This window comes from Dipodomys spectabilis, unplaced genomic scaffold, assembly GCF_019054845.1.
Source record: "Dipodomys spectabilis isolate Male_0828 unplaced genomic scaffold, ASM1905484v1 ptg000089l, whole genome shotgun sequence".
In the NCBI taxonomy this organism is placed as follows: domain Eukaryota; kingdom Metazoa; phylum Chordata; class Mammalia; order Rodentia; family Heteromyidae; genus Dipodomys; species Dipodomys spectabilis.
In genome coordinates this window covers 1,556,819-1,573,504 of record NW_024870766.1, presented here as the reverse complement: position 1 = coordinate 1,573,504, position 16,686 = coordinate 1,556,819, and the positions used below count along the sequence as shown (strand labels likewise).

The window sequence follows — 16,686 nt, the reverse complement described above, 5'->3', positions numbered from 1 at the left end:
TTTCCTCCCATCCCCCCAAGTAGTCTCTAGTGAGTACCATTGCTGCATTTCTTCACCCTTTGTCTTTCCATTTCTGTACCCCCAATTACCCTCCCAAAGACAGATAAACAAACAAACAAGATAAAAACAAAGGAAGATGGTAGGGGAAAAACAAAGGAGGAGGCAACAATGCTCGATAGGAAATGTGCCCTCTGTACAGTATTTTTTAAATAAAAAAATGTATAAAAATAAAATAGTTACCAAAAACAAAGGAAAACAAAACAACAAAGAAATGCAATCATTACGAACATAAAGACAATTGATGTTATAACTCATGTAACTCAATTCATATATATGGAAACATACACATATTATTTTGAAAATATATACATGAATTCAATTATACTTATAGATATAACTCAATGTATATTTATGGAAATATTTATAGAGACAAATAAATTTATAATAATATATATTCAAGTCCTTCCATGTATACACTGAATTTAATATTTGATCATTGCTTCAGAACATCAAGACTAGACACTAATTTTCACATGGAGAAAATAGGCCAAGATAGTAGTTGGTTTCAACTGCCATAGTTTCCCTTTAGTTCATACTTATCTGTACCATAATTTATACTAGATTATAAGACTTTAAAGAAAAATATAATGGGTGCTATACCACTTCAAAATAGCTGCTAGAGAAAAGAGAAAGGTATACTTCAAAATAACACTTTAAAAAGTGAAACTATTAATGAGTTCTGTTGTCTGTGCTATATTAAATTGTAATCATTTTCTTTTTATCAGACTATAAAGCTATTTTTAATATAAACCAATATTAGGCCAATAGTGCAGAATGCTAAATGATGTAGACAGACTCAGAAACCCAAGCTAGGATTTTGACCATATCTTCAGGATTTAAAATTCTATTTGTGTGTGTATGTGTGTGTCTACTAGTTCTGGGGCTTGAACTTTGTGCTGCCTCGGTGCTTTTTTTCCCCTCTTCTCAAGGCTAGCATTCAACCACTTGAGCTGCAGCTCTACTTCCAGTTTTTTGATGAGTCTCATGGACATTCCTATCCTGGCTGCCTTCCACCAGATCTTCAGATCTCAGTCTCTGGCTAGCTAGGATTACAGGTGTGAGCCACCAGTACCCAGATAAACTGCTAATTAGTTATGACATGTAAAGGAGTGCTTGCTTCATCTAAAAGTTTGTTATTAATGCAGTTCATTTCATTTTGGTATCACAAATAATTCTGACTTGAGAAAGAGGGATCATTTGTGAGGATCTTATGCAATGTGTAGGTTATTCTCATGGTAGAAACTATCTGATTTCAGTCTATCAGAAGTGTATTTCTTTCCTAATAAACTTTCTTACTATAGGAATGTGAAGAGGGAAACAAAAAAAGGGGAAGGGGAAAGGGACTTTGTAGTTCAATTACAGAAACAGTAGTATCTCTAGATGAAATCTTTCTATGTATCTTTAGACAATCCAAGGCTCATATTTTAGAATGGTAGCGATTGCAAGGATGTCTCTTCATACACATTCTTTTGAACATATTTTGGATGTCTTAAGACAGCACAGTAAGTCAATCAATAGACAAAGAAACAAATAAATAATAGATGCCAAATAGAGAAACAGAATTGTCTTCCTTCATCATAGATGTGACCATAAAATCCTAAAGAGCTACTAAATAAATAAGTAAACAAATTTTCTATAAGACTAGAGAGTGAAGTCAGGCGCTGAGATCTGAGGATTGCAGTTCAAAGCCAGCCAGGGCAGGAAACTCTGTGAAACTCTTATCTCCAATAAACTACCAGAAAAGCAAAAGTGACACTGTGGCTCAAGTGGTAGAGTACTAGCCTTGAGCTGAAGAACTGAGGGACAGCGCCCAGGCCCAGAGTTTAAGTCACACAACTGACAAAAAAAAAAAAAAGACTAGAGAGTGAGTTTAGCAAGGTTGCAGAAAATAAGGCTGGTATTCAAAGCTGAGTTTTAGTATTCTAGCAACAAATCACTAGAAGCTGAAATTTAAAAATTAAAACAAGTTACATCCACTCCAGAAAAGATGAAATACTTAAGCATAACGAATAAGCTGTTCCTCTAGTATACTGGACATTACAATGTAATGTTCTGAGAACACAAAAATCCAAATAAAGACAGATATACTGTATTCTTGGATCAGATGAGTTAATATTGTCTAGCTGTCACTTCTCTTAAAAATTATCCATAGCTTAATGGTTAGTGGTTCACCCGGTTCATTCTAACTACTTAGGAGGCTGTGATCTTAGGATCCTGGTTCAAAGCCAGCCCTGACAGGGAAGTCCTTGAGATTCTTACCTCCAATTAACTATGAAAAAATATATACAATAGAATTCTATGCCTCCATCAGAAAGAATGACATTGCCCCATTTGTTAGGAAATGGAAAGACTTGGAAAGAATTATATTAAGTTAAGTAAGCCAGGCCCAAAGAAACATGTCTAAGACAAACAGAAAAGGTCGAAAGCTATGTACATATGACCACATAAGCAAAATGAACCCCGAGATAGGGATACAAATATCTTTTCTTTCTTGATATTGTTTCTAACGTATCTATAATGTACCATATGATTTTTGTTGCTTTGTATATTCCTCTCCCACAGTATAACCCGTTTTCACTGTATTTAATGTAGGTGCCCTGCATCTTATATATACACTTCTCTAATTTGGGGAGGTGAAGGGAAAAAACAAAATGCTTAAATAGGGATGCAGGTTGACCCATTGTAGCAATGAGATGTACAAGACACTATGTTGAAAACAAACTTTACAACTTCAGTGGCGAGGAAGGGGGGAAGGGAGGGTAGTTGTGGAGGTGGGAGGGAAGGGATGGTAGGGGGGAAACAAAGGAGGAAGCAACATGGTGGAGGGAAAACAAAGGAGGAAGCAACAATGCTCGATAGGAAATGTGCTCAGTGCCTTGCTCATGTAACGGTAACCCCTCTGTACAGTATTTTTACAATAAAAAACATACAAAAAAGAAAAACAGCTCAATATCTATGTACATATGACCATATAAGATGATAAGTGAAATGAACTCCAAGACATGGACACAAGAGATGTTTCTTTGTTGTTGTTGTTCTCAATGTACTGAGTGATTTTTTTTCTTATCAAGCGTTGTTGCTTCCTCCTTTGTTTCCTCTTACCATCCCTGCCCTACCATCTAACATTCCCCCTCCCCACCAAAGTTGTAAAGTTCGTTTTTTCAATATAGCATCTTGTATATTTCATTGTTGCAATGGGTCCACCTATTTAAACAATTTATTTTTTCCTTTCCCCTCCCCAAATTATACCAACATCAAATACAGTGAAAACAGGGGTTATACCGTGGAGGAGGGACATACAAAGCAACAAAAAAAATCACCTTATAAATATGTTAGAAACAATAGCAAGAAAGAAAAAACGTTTGAGTCCTCATCTTGGGGTTCATTTCGCCTAACATCAACTTATCTGACCTTTTCTGCTTGTCTCAGACATATTCTAGTTATTGCAAATAAGGGAAACCATAGGACCTATGTTTCTATGGGCCTGGCTTACTTCACTTAATATAATTTTTTCCAAGTCTTTCAATTTCCTAACAAATGGTGCAATGTCATTATTGGTGGGAGTGTAAACTTGTTCAACCACTTTGGAAAGTAGTATGGAGTTTCCTCAAAAAACTCCACATAGAGCTCCCCTATGACCCAGCAATCACAATTTTGGGTATTTACTGGAATGATCACAAACAAAACCATACTAAAGCTACCAGCACAACTATGTTTATTGCAGCATTATTTACCATAGCTAAGATATGGAACCAACCCAGATGCCCCTCAGTAGATGAATGGATCAAGAAAATGTGGTATATATATACACAATGATTTCTTTTTTTCTTTTGTGTTTTCCCCTCCTTGGTTTATTCCCTCTTGTCACTGCATTGGATTTTGGTACCCTGGGCATTGTATATACATTTATCTGAACTAGGGAAGGGAAGGGGAACAACAAAATGGTGAGACAAAGGACAGAGGGGGAAAAATCTATGCAACAGCGATACTACCAAGAACATTTGTTGGAAATTATCTGTGCGTCTTGCAGGGGACGGCGGATTACAGGGAAGGAAAAGAGGGAGAAATGAGGGGAAGGGTAACAAGAAATGTACTCATTACCTTACATAACTGTAACCCCTCTGTACATCACCTTAACAAAATAAAATAAAATAAAATGAAAGCTGGAAGTGGAGCTGGAAGTGGCTAAAGTGGTAGTGCACTATCCTTGAACAGAAAAAGCTCAGAGACAGAACCCAAGCCCTGAGTTCAAGCACCAGGACTAGCACATACACAACACAAAATGATCTATAGATTCAAAGCAATTGCAAGCAAGGCTCATTGAGCTTTTGGGAATTGGCAAACTTACTATAAAATTTATGTGGAAATGCAGAGGAAATGACACCTAAGGTTAAAGAACTCATACCTTTTTATATGACTTACTATATAGTAAATGAGAAACTTTCAGGTGTCAGTGGCTCAAGCTTGTAATCCTAACTACTTAGGAGGATGAGATCTGAAGATCAGGGTTTGAAGCCAGCCTGGGCAGGAAAGTGTGTGAGACTCTTAACTCTATGAAGCTACTGAAAAATCCCAAAGTGGAGTTGTACCTCAAGTGGTAGGTGCTTGCCTTCAGCAGAAGACGCTAAGGAACAGTACCCAGGGCTTGAGTTCAAGCCCCAGGGCCAAAAATAAGTAAATAAAACAAAACAACCCAAACAAAAAACTATGTTGTTAGCAAAAGTATAAACACACCAGTGAAGTCAGAAATCAGTCAACACATACGTGGTCAACTGATATTCAACAAATGTATTCATGTAATTCAGTTATTGCAATGGACAATCTTTTAACAATTGGTGTTGAAACAACTGTTGATTTATTTTGGAAAAATAAACCTCATGCTAACCACATAATACATGAAATTAATTTAAAGTTAGAGACCTGATATAAAAATAAAATGTTAGTACTTTAAGAAAAAAATAAGAGAAAAAATTAAATCCTAATAAAATTTTGAAAAGAGAAAAAAAACCTAAATCATGTAGTAATTTTATAAGTAGAAAGCAAAAGGCATGAATTTCTTTTTTCAGGAAGTGATAAACAAGACTTCCTTGAAACCTTTTTTGAATAGTTGAAGAGGTACGATGTAAACTGGAAAAAGACTACAGATTAAGTATATCATGTGTGTGTATACACATGAAATGCAGTGCATGCATATTTATTCAGAACAGTGTGTATACAGAATATGTAAAGAACCACTTCATCTCAGTAACAAAAATGTTTTTTAGAGTTAGGCTAGGGCTTTAAAGGTATTTCACTGATTAAGTGATATGAGTGTTCAATAAGTACAAGAAAATTAATATCACTAGTCAACAAAGCACTAGAAATGAATTATTGTGAGACATTACTAGATACCCACTAGAATTGTTAATATTTTGAAAGTCAATACTGTTAGTGAAGATATAGAGTTCATCTCATGCCATGCTTGTTGGCATATAAAATAATTCAAAATTTAAACAATTTAAGCAATTCAGAGACTAATTGTATATTTACCATATTACTTAATCCATTATTAACTGTTCATAACTATATATATAGCATATATATGCAAAAGGCACCTATACTTATTAGTAGAATAGATAGACATAATGTAATACTCCTGATACAATGAAATACTACTCAGTCACTAAAGGAACAAATTCCTGCTACTTCTAACAATAAGGACAAATCTGCAAGCCATTATTAGGAGCTAAAAAACCTAGACAATCTTGATTCTGTTTATATGGAACTCCAGAAAAGTTAACTATGAGGACAGGGTGAAGATGATTTCTTGGAAAGAAATATGAGGAGATACTTAAGTTCATAGAAGTGTTCTATATTTGAATTGATGTAATTATTACAGGCTTATATATTTGCACACATATTGAGTTGAATATTTTAAATAAATGCATCTTATATACAAATTATATTGTAAGAAAGAAAACTTACAGTATTAATTCTGTTTATATTTGTTTCCCAGATGAAAATAATTCAAAAGAGAATGAATACCCAGGCTTAATTTCATAGCTAAGTTTTGTTTGAAACTACATGGGAGTATTTCTACACACACAACTGTGAATATCTGAGTATAAGCATTTAGTGCTTCATTATATTTGTGCAAAAATGGTGATCTACATCTCTTAAAATTAAGTAAGCAACATATTAAAATGAATATTAAATAAGTACAAATTAAGTATTAAATATTAAACTTAAATGAAAGAAAATACCAGTAAATTATAAAAACAAGGTTATACTACATAACTTTCAAAATAATAAAATAAGAGATAAGTACATCCTAGAGACATATTATTAGTGTTTTAAAAAATAGAACCATATATTAATGTGAAGAAATTAAATGAATATTAATGTCTTGAGGATACCCAGTGTTGAAAGTGATATGACATGCAATAAATATTTTTTAGGATTGTTTTCTTTGAGGAATTAATATCCACAGATACTTCTTGAGCTGCTCATATTTTCTCCCATTGAACTGATTAATTTACACTTACTATTTTAGTTTTTCTTTTTAAAAACAAAACAAAAATACGATCTCTATTTCCTTTTTTTTTTTTTATGGTCAGTTGTGGGCCTGAACCCTGGGCATGGACACTGTCCCTCAGCTCTTCAGCTCAAGGCTAGCACTCTACCACTTGAGCCACAGCACCACTTCTGGCTTTTTCTGCTTATGTGGTTATAATTCCAAAGTTTTTGTAATTTAGGGAAAAACATATCACTTTATACCTCTGCTAATCATGTTCTACCTTAAAATGTTTTTGAGGCAGTTTTTATGTTCACTAGGATGGACATTGTTGTGGAAATGATTTTTAAATTCTGGAAATTTAATTATTACAATTTAAATACAGAAAATTGTATGTTGGCTAACTTTTTTCCCCCAAAACATCCAAATGTGTAAACTACTACTGAATGGACTATATCCATGATGGCTTCTTCTAAAGTGTTCATTTTTTAATGGTCTTTTCCTTGATCCTGTGCTTGTCCTTTGTGATCTGTGGCTGTAATGTCATTGCTCAGCTAACCTTTCCTTTCCCATAGGGACATGGACTCAAATACCAGAGCCATGCTATGTTTTTGGGTCTTGATAGATTGCTGAGATCTTGTTCTTGGCCACTTTTTTCAACAATCCTTCTTGCTGGAGAGTCCTTACTATATTAGTCTTCATTAACTATTTCCACAGATTTGTCATTGGACGGGAAAAACCAGGACAAGTGAGCGAGGTTGCCCAGTTGATAAGCCAGACGCTGGAACAAGAGAGGCGCCAGAGAGAGCTGCTTGAGCAGCACTATGCCCAATATGATGCTGATGATGATGAGGTAGGAAGACGGCAAACTTGTTCTTCATTCATTCTCACCGTTTTGACTCTAGTGTGACTGCAACAATGTAGTAGGTTCTTTGCAGTTTCATAGGGAAGATATGTCTATATCGTGCTAAAATTCATTCTCACAGAAAGGAAATGCCGCTTGTATCAGATATGTATGCATCAAGTCATAGATCCTATTTATAGTATTCTGACTTTACCCATACTATTATAAAGAAATTCATAGAAACAAGAAAGTAGAAACACCAAAAATGTGAAGAGTAGATATCTTTATTGCTGGAGTTAGATGGTCTCTCTGTTTTACGTTTTCTTCAATCTATTCCAAATGTACAAAATAGCCTATGATACTCTTTCAAAGGAATCAGTAAACATTTTTAAGTGGAAAAACATACCCATACATATATAAACATACACAGAAAAGTACTAAAGATGGCTGAGTGTTTCCAGAGGCAGCCCCACCCCCCAGAGGAAAAGAAAGTTCTTTAGACCTGCTCACTATGATTTGTGCTAACAAAACACAGAACAAACCTCTTTCACTAGCAAATGTTTCATGGGGTAGATACATATTGGAATAATTTTACATCCTGTTCTCTGTAGAAGATCAAGTAAATGAGTAGAAGCTAACCCCCAAGTGAAAACGTTTCTCTGGAACTCTTGTGTGCTGTAATGTAACACAGATGCTGGCCTATTTCTAATGTCATGCCAAATGTACATTGATACAATAGGACAACATGCTTTATTATAAGCACATTCAAACATGCATATGTTCCATATTTACTAGATCCATCAACAATTTAGTTGTAGTAGTCCATATTCATAAATGAATATTCAGATAAATATTCATTTTTATCTCAATTGATAAAAGCATAGTGAAATTTTACATGTTTAACTTCTGCTCGTCTGAATATATTATTTTTCCAGGAAAAAAAAAACACTTTTGTTGGCAGCTAACAAGTATATAGAAAAAATTAAGTAATAGCCATTCAAATATTGTTGTGATATATATGTTTTAACCCAAATGTGTATATTCTTCATTCATTATAGTCAAAAATTAGCAGCGGTATGCCAACTAACTTTTGTTCAAAGAGTAATTTATTAGAAAATCTTCATGTGAGTCAATTAATCTTAGCATTCTATTTCCTTCATTTAGTCCTTCATCTGAAAAGTCCATTTGAAATGATGAGTATTTTCTAATTTTACTGAGATATGAAATTACTACTTTGGGTTTTGAAACTAACCTATTTGACCTTGTAAACTTAGCTTTCAATCTTCTGCTACAGTGTTTGGTGTTTTATTAGAGGCATTGATTTACTCGGTCTGCGAGCCTACTGTAGAATTCTAGAATCATTCTTGGCAAACTGCTCTTTGCTTCTCATTCTTCTGCAAAGATTTTGGATGTAGATTCAGGGGAGTAGAGTGACCTCAAGTGGTTGGAAGGGAGGAGGCCAAGCTAGGGCAAGCACCTGAGTGGCCTTGAGTCTATACAGGATTGGACTGAGCCTCCAAATTTTTTCTAGCTTCTCATATTCCATTAGCGTGAAATAACACATCAGGCCTAGAGCTTGGTGTGGTAGTGCCCCTCTATAATCCCAATGTTCAGGAGGCTGAGACAGGAGGATTGCGAGTTCAAGGTCCTCCTGAGACTGTTTCTAAAAAGAAGAAAAAAGACATTAGATTTAAATAAGGAGAGAAGATAACTGTTGTGTGTTTTTCACACTTTTCTGAGGAACATTGTAGATCATTTATCATGTGATTCCTCCAGTTATTTTGAGGAATTGATCATTGATCTCATTTATCTCCCTGAGTTTTCAGTCAAGCAGCTAAAGCTTGTGTGTGTGTGTGTGTGTGTGTGTGTGTGTGTGTGTGTGTGTGTGTGTGTGTGTGTGTGTGTGTATTGTGTTACTCACTTTATGGACATGTGCTAGAAGTTGGATGTGTGTGAATGATTTTTATAAAATGTAATAATTTAAAGTAACACAAAAATAATTTTGCTCAACCTTTATACAGGAACCTATACTAAGTAGAAGATTGCTAGGGTTTTGTTTGTTAGCCTGTTTGGAAAGCCAGTGGAGCTGATGGTCATCTGAGAAGGTAATTTTAGCAGTAAGGGGAGCAATTAGATAGTTTTATCAGATAGTTGGCAAGGATCTCTTTCTACATGGTCTCCATATTTGTTTTGTTTTACTTTATTTTTTTGACATACTGGTGATATTATACTGCAGTTTGAATTCAGAGCTCCATGCTGGTTTAGCAGGTGTTCCACCATTTGAGCCATACGCCTGACCCTATTTGTTCTGGATAGTTTTTAGATAGGGTCTTACTTGCTGGCTTGGACCTCCTCCTATTCATACTTCCCATAGTAACTACACCAGCCAGCTTTTTATCTTGAGATGAGGTCTTGCAAACTTTTTTTATTTTTTTTGTCCAGGCTAGTTTGGAATCACTATCATCATCCTGATCTTCCCCTAGTGTAGCTAGGATTACCGACATGAACCCCTGGCGCCTAGTCTCATTTAATCTTTAAAAGAATCACAAGAGATATTTGCCCCTAGAAAGGCAAAAGGTTTTTTTCCCTAGTGATGAAAGAGTAGTTCACCAAGTTGGGATTAAAATAGTTTTCCTGGCACCAAAGTCTGGGCCATGCAATGAGGGGAGTCCTTTTTTGAGGGGAAAGGGGAGTCTTGGGTGGGTTTTTCTGTACTAAGGCATGCACAGAAAAAGGTAACAAAAGATGTTAGCAGAGTTCCTATTTTGAGTTGTGGGAGTGTACTACTTAGGTTCTCTGAATCTTTGTTTTTTTTTCCTTAATAAGAGGGAAATTGGACACTTGGAGAATTCGTCAAGGCAGCAATCCATTAGTATCATCTTCATTAGAATTTAAGAGTAATTGAATGCTGAAATGTTTTGCAAAAACTTGAGTTTTGCTTTCAGCTGAATTTTCACTTTGTTCCACAAGTTGCAGAAATAGCAATCAGATGCCTCCTGTGTTACTCCAAGTAATCCTCCCTTTAGTGTGAAGGTTCAAGTCTACTCCTTTGAGGTTGCCCTCTCATCTTCCTCTGTGGCTTCTGTGTTCTCCTTTTTGTGTGTGTTTTACAATGCCTTCTTAAAACATGCACAGGTAAAAACAGCTGTTACTTTTCTGTCAATAGGAGAGATGAAAGCTGAACAAATCATGAAAATTCACTCCATTGTTAAAACCTCCCATGTTATCACTTGTTTCAAAATTTTAAACTAAGAATATCAAATATTACAAAATTGATTTGAGTGTTATCTCTGTATTTTCTATTTGTTCTCTTTTTTTCTGTTAATGAAAAGGAAAATATTCAAGAAGAAATGTAAATGAGAAGAACCAGAATTGGATCTCCAATGGCTAAATGATCCTTGAAAACCAGATTTAATTCAATAAGCAATGAAGCAATTTGTTGATTTACATATCTTTATTAGAACAGGCCGGGAAAGTGTGTAATCAGTCACCTGGCTTTTTACTTTTCTTACAATTTATAAAATCATCTTGGGATTTCAAATTCCAAATCTTTTATATGCTAATATCCCCTGAGACATTCCCTAAAGATAGCCAGGAAAATCTCTAATTAAATACAGAGGAACTAAGTTCATCCAACTAATTTTCAGAGCCAGCCCTCAGATCAGCGTTGTCTGCAGAAGAACAGAGAGCTTCTGGTTTTGATCAAACCATCCAAGGTTGACTGTAACTTGGAACTTGACACATTAACACAAGGGAGCTACGTGCATGAACGGGTTATGGCAGAAAGCACCATAGTGTGAGAAATGTGTTCTGAAACTGTAAAAGTACAATGGTACTCTGAAAAGGAATGAATAGAAGAAATAAAGTTAAGGAGTAACGACTTAGAATCTTTCACTTATACTGGCATATTTCAAATTGTAAGTCATGCTCTAATAGAATTTGAAATGTATAGATAATCCTCAAACATTTAAATTTATGCCTTTTCTATTTTTTCTCCAAATATTTAAACTAGAAGAGTTTAAAATAAGCAAACAGCCAATTCCATTTTAATTTGCATTCCTATTTCTGTTCACTCTCTGTTAAACATGTTAATTTTTTTTTTAAAAAAAGTAAAGATGATTGTGCCTAAAAGCTGAAGAAGATGGAAATCTGAATCACTGGAAGCATTTTAATGTACATCTCATCATATCTGTGATGAGTGGTTACATGTCTGGATTTCATGGAATTATTATTCATTTGTTTTTCTTTTCTTTTTTAACATCCTGAAAGGTAACCATGGAGGAGTTCAGTGAACCCTTCAGACAGTCAGCCCTAGGCCAGCAAATTCCAGGGGTATGGTAACATTTTCAACTAGATTTTCATTTTAATAACATTTAATCCCCTGTCCCATCATAATCGATACCTACCAATGTTTAACCTTCTAGTGGTGAGACATGCAATTGTGGTATATATTTTTTTCATAACTTGTTTGTATTGTATGGGTACCTTTTTATCAAAGCATGTTATGCAGTTTGAAGTAGTATGAACCCAGATTGGAAATACAATACATACTGGTGTTACACCTCTTTTTTTTTTGAATTAGAAAATAGTAGGGTCCTTGAAATGAATAAGGGTAATTTTATATAGATATTTAAAATCATACGATTATTTGGATTTCTTAAAGATCCTTTTAAAAGAGTATTTATTACGTTGTAAAGTCTTTTATTGTCGATGACATTTCAAATTCTCTTAGCAGCTGTTCATGATACACTTGTAATCATCACTCTAGAAACTGAAGCCCCTTCACCAAAAACAATTTAATCTTTTGTGATTTGTTTTCCTTACTGGAAATTATCATCATTATAACAATATCACAACAGTATTGATTCTTAGAATCTTTTAAAGAATTGGGTACAAGTTAAAATAGCTGCCTATATGGGGTTTTTATTGCTTATATCAACATGTAACAATCAAAGGCGAAAGCTATACAGTTTGCATAAGTATGAAAACACGCGAATGTAGATTTTATGTGAAGTACAATTCAATGGAGAACATTAAATTTGACTTGCTGTTTGATGTTTGGAAACAGCTTGTGCTGTGTAGGCAGGAGGTCCTAGGTGTTATGGACAATCTTGACAACTGTGCTGTACCTTTAAATCCTAAAGAGGCCCCTTCCACCCAGGTAGCTGACATCTTCCTGGTATTTGACATTGTGTTACAACTAGCATTAGGACTCTAGTACTTTTCCTGTCCTTGCCTTTACGCTGCTCTTCCAAGGTGAAAAGAACCTTCTTTAACTGTTTTTGTCAACCATTTTAGAACACTGTGGCTGAATTGCAAGGAGTGTCTGGCAACTGCAATAATAATAACAACTATTCCCTTAAGGTTTGTGTTTTGGGTAGAAACTAATGTGTATTTGTACCTTCTTGCTTCACATGTGAAATTAAATATTCTGTGTGTCTTATTAACTTCCTGTGCTCTGAAAAGCTTTCCCAAAGCTTTGGGTTGGTGTGCTGAATAATAATCTGAAAATAATGACTTGAAGGAAAACATGTTAGTTCTAGAACATCACAAGTCTTTTTGTAGAGGTTCTGCAGTTTGCTGTCACTTCCTAATATTTAAGCATGGATGCTTTTAATCACTAACACTTTAAATATTTTATGATTTAATGTCATGAGGAAAACTGGTATTTAATATTGAGGCTGTCTAATGGTTGCACATTACAGTATATGTAAGGATTTATATTGTCTTTGAATCTAGTGGGTTTTTTTTAGATAAAGAAGCTTTTGATGCTAAGTTCTCTAGTTTTTCAAAGCATGAAGCTTATACTTTTAACTTTTAAAGTACAGCACTACTTATTTGCACGATATCTAAAAAATACTACATTTTCAGTACAAAACAATTTTAGTAAAAAAGGTAATGGAGTTTGAAATGGAGGTCAAATATGTTTAAGAGGTAAGTGGGTTGATTCTGATAAGAGCCTGAGGAATTAGAGAAACATAAAATCTTTTTAACAGTCATTTACAGGCTCCAAATTTGTTAGATCTTTATAGTCATTAAATTATATCTTGTGATTTGTGGATCCTCAAGCTTGTAAGAATATGTAATAGTGATTATTGCCATTGAAACATAGGGCTCTTAGAAAATACTCAACTGAAGATTTTATCCAAGCTTGATCTAAGCTAAGCAAAGTACACATACTACATACCACACACACACACACACGCACGCGCGCGCACACACACACACACACACACACACACACACACACACACACACACCTGCACATACACTGTCCTAAGGAAGTAGACATTCTCCTCTGCTTAAAAGCTCCTCTCTAGGTACAATAAGAATGTACCTAGTATATGGAGATTTATTCCACATAACATTGAATAAAGAAGGGAAAATGGTAGAGTTGAAGGAAATAGAAATCTTCAATAGAAGCAAAAGCAGAGTAGCATCACCTTAATAATTAATGATAAATACATACATATGACATTGGGATGAAGAAAAGAAGCCAGACATAGAGAAGTACATTCAAATGACATTATAGAATTAGGAAAACTAACTTCTAGTGTCAGACTGGATGAAAATGACTACCAACTTCCATGAGACAACTAATTAGAACAACAGAAATGATTTATATCTTATATGTGGTTGTGGCTAGTGACCAAAGTGTTCACTTACATACACCTAATATCAGTGCATTTTATTATATATGCATCCAAAATGGGATGTCTTAATTGCAGAACTTCAATCATACAACTGAAATGAAATCTGCATAGGGAAATATGTTCACCAACCCAAGGAATACATAGAAAATTACCAATGACCTATCTTAGTGATTTATGGAAAGGAAGAAAACATTGTCTCTGAGAAATCATTAGCACTACAGCCTGAATGTATGCTAGGTTTCAGGAGAAAAAGACTATATCCTTCCTTGTGGGTATTTACCTTTGTCAAAGCCTAAATGTTACCTTTGTCAAAGCCTAAATGTTCAAATTTCAAGAAATGTGAGTTACAGTTTCATAGTGCAAAACTCACATGTAAATTAAGTGCCATGATTAACGAAACAGTGGAAGAAAATGAGGAAGGAAGAGAATGGGGATAAGTTGAAACAAAGCAAGAAAGGAAACTGAAATGTTGAGAAAGAAGAAATGGAGGAATGGTCAGCTAAAAACTATTTTATTAGCAATTATACCAAGCTGGAATAAAATTTCCACTAATGTGCAACTTGACCTAAAAATAAGAAATGCAGATAAAACCTTTAGAGTATGTACTTAGCTATCACTATGGTACTAAAACGAATAATGATGACAAAAAATTATACAGAAAGTGATGCAAAAATAATCATGAGAAAAATATTACTAAAGCACAAAATTCTATTCCAAGGAAATTTGTTTTCAAATAGGAAAACAAAGCTATGAATTTCAGAAGCGAGTGTAGAGCAGTATTTTTGATGATCCCAGTGTGAAAAAAATAGTTTCTTAAAACAAAACTACAGAAGAAAAGATTGAGAAAATTGTTGTTAAAATAAAAAACTTCCATACATGAAGAAAAATACCTTTAAGAAAATGAAAAGGATGGAACACAAAATAAATGAAAATGTTTGGAAAATAAGTAAGCCAATAGGAAAAGATTCCACTAGGACTACTGGCTTGCACAATCCATTCACAGAAGAACTCCAGTGACAGGTGACTCCTAACCGCATTAACAATCATCCAGTAAGTGGAAATTTTAAAACAAAATGAGATGCCATTTCAAACCTACTAAATTGATTTAAATCAGATAGTTTAAGTTCCAGAAGGACATAGAGAAAGAGGAACTCTTATTGTTGACCCAACCACTTTGGAAAACTGACACTATCCAGTCAACTGGATTCAACAAGCTGCCAAACATTTTAGTAAAACCCTTATATTTATGAATAATCACACTCATGCAGGATATACTTCTATAACAAGAAAACACAAGGAACACAGATGACATCTTTACTAATAAGAGCAGGCCAGATCTATTGAATTTGTTGTGTACTTTCACACAGTGCAAGAGTGCATGGAAGTTGTCTCAGAACCTACAAATCTGAATGCACTGCTAAAAGTTAAAAGGCACAGAAGAATGAGCACAATGGGATTCCATTTGTAGAAAATTTATCAATATAAGAACACATTGTTTAGCAACAAAAAAATAAAACTGAAACAAGTGAAACAAAAATGAAACAAATTCAAAAGCCCTAACAATAATAGAATTCAGCAAAATTTCTTTAGAAGAGTCAGCAGCTTAGATGGAGTCTAGGAGGCATGGGTCGGTACCATTCCTCTTCTTCAATTAAGTTGCTGGTCCATTGGTAGTGGTTATTCTTTATATATATAAATGTTTTAACATTTATTTAGGAAGCATTTGTGTCAAGTCAATTCAGTGCTTTAAAAGATTTTAAAATCTCTGTGCATATCAAACAGTTAATCGTCATGGGAATGTAAAGTGAATACAAGTGTCTGCTCTATGAGAACCACAAAGTAGGTTAAAACTCACCTCCATGTGAGAATCTCATGATATTTCTTCAAAAATAGAGATATTTTTCCCCACGTAGCCTCAGACCTACTGACTCATAAGGGGTTTGGGGCTCATGGAGGACCTGGGGCTATGGGAGTTAGTGGGAAGATAGCACGACAATTATCTTGTTTAAAAATGCCAGCACACTGATGTAAGGGTTGAGTTCTGGGTTTCACAAACCCTTTGCAAGAAGGAATTGCTACTGCAAAGCACCAGATAATCATGTGAGGTAAAGATCATAATTCCCCCTGGAAAGAGATTGTAAAATTGAGATTGTATTTATCATCAATCTGTAGATTATGCATAAAATGCCATTGATGACATTATTGTTGGTTTCTTTTGTTTGTTCTGCTTTAACTTCTGTAACCATAATTCCTGGTTCTTGTTGATGATCGACCATTATTATGCTCTATGAATTTGTTTCAATATAAATACATTATATCTTCTAATGTGGAATTAGTTGTATGATTATAGAACTGTTACAATGATAATAACTTGTGCCTCTCTGGTGGCTGTAGTTATCCTGTTGTGAAGATTAAACATTCAGGAACATACAGATTTCTTAGTTTCTTCCCACAGTTCTGCTGGCATCTGAATAAGTGCTTCATTGTTTCCTTGGCCTGTAAAATGAAACAAAGGAAGATGCCAGTTTCAAATTGTAGCGTGATATTTGAACTGTACAGGTTCACTTTGGTGTGTTAACTGGTTAGTTCAGGGTCTTTAGTGGGAAAACTAGGGCTCATTGCTCCATTCCTTGTTT

General features: G+C 34.6%; 1 protein-coding gene across 6 annotated transcripts in view; it reads left to right on the top strand.

Annotated features, from left to right (window-relative positions):
* Positions 1–16,686, top strand: part of Ppp1r9a (protein phosphatase 1 regulatory subunit 9A) — a 259,763-nt gene that overhangs the window by 178,230 nt on the left and 64,847 nt on the right. For 3 of the 6 annotated variants that reach the window (XM_042684754.1, XM_042684757.1, XM_042684753.1), the window contains 3 exons: positions 7,271–7,406; positions 11,667–11,729; positions 12,696–12,761. In XM_042684754.1, coding sequence (XP_042540688.1) covers positions 7,271–7,406; positions 11,667–11,729; positions 12,696–12,761 — 265 coding nt within the window. The remainder of the gene's footprint in view (positions 1–7,270; positions 7,407–11,666; positions 11,730–12,695; positions 12,762–16,686) is intronic. The other 3 variants (XM_042684758.1, XM_042684756.1, XM_042684755.1) reach the window with 2 other exon arrangements.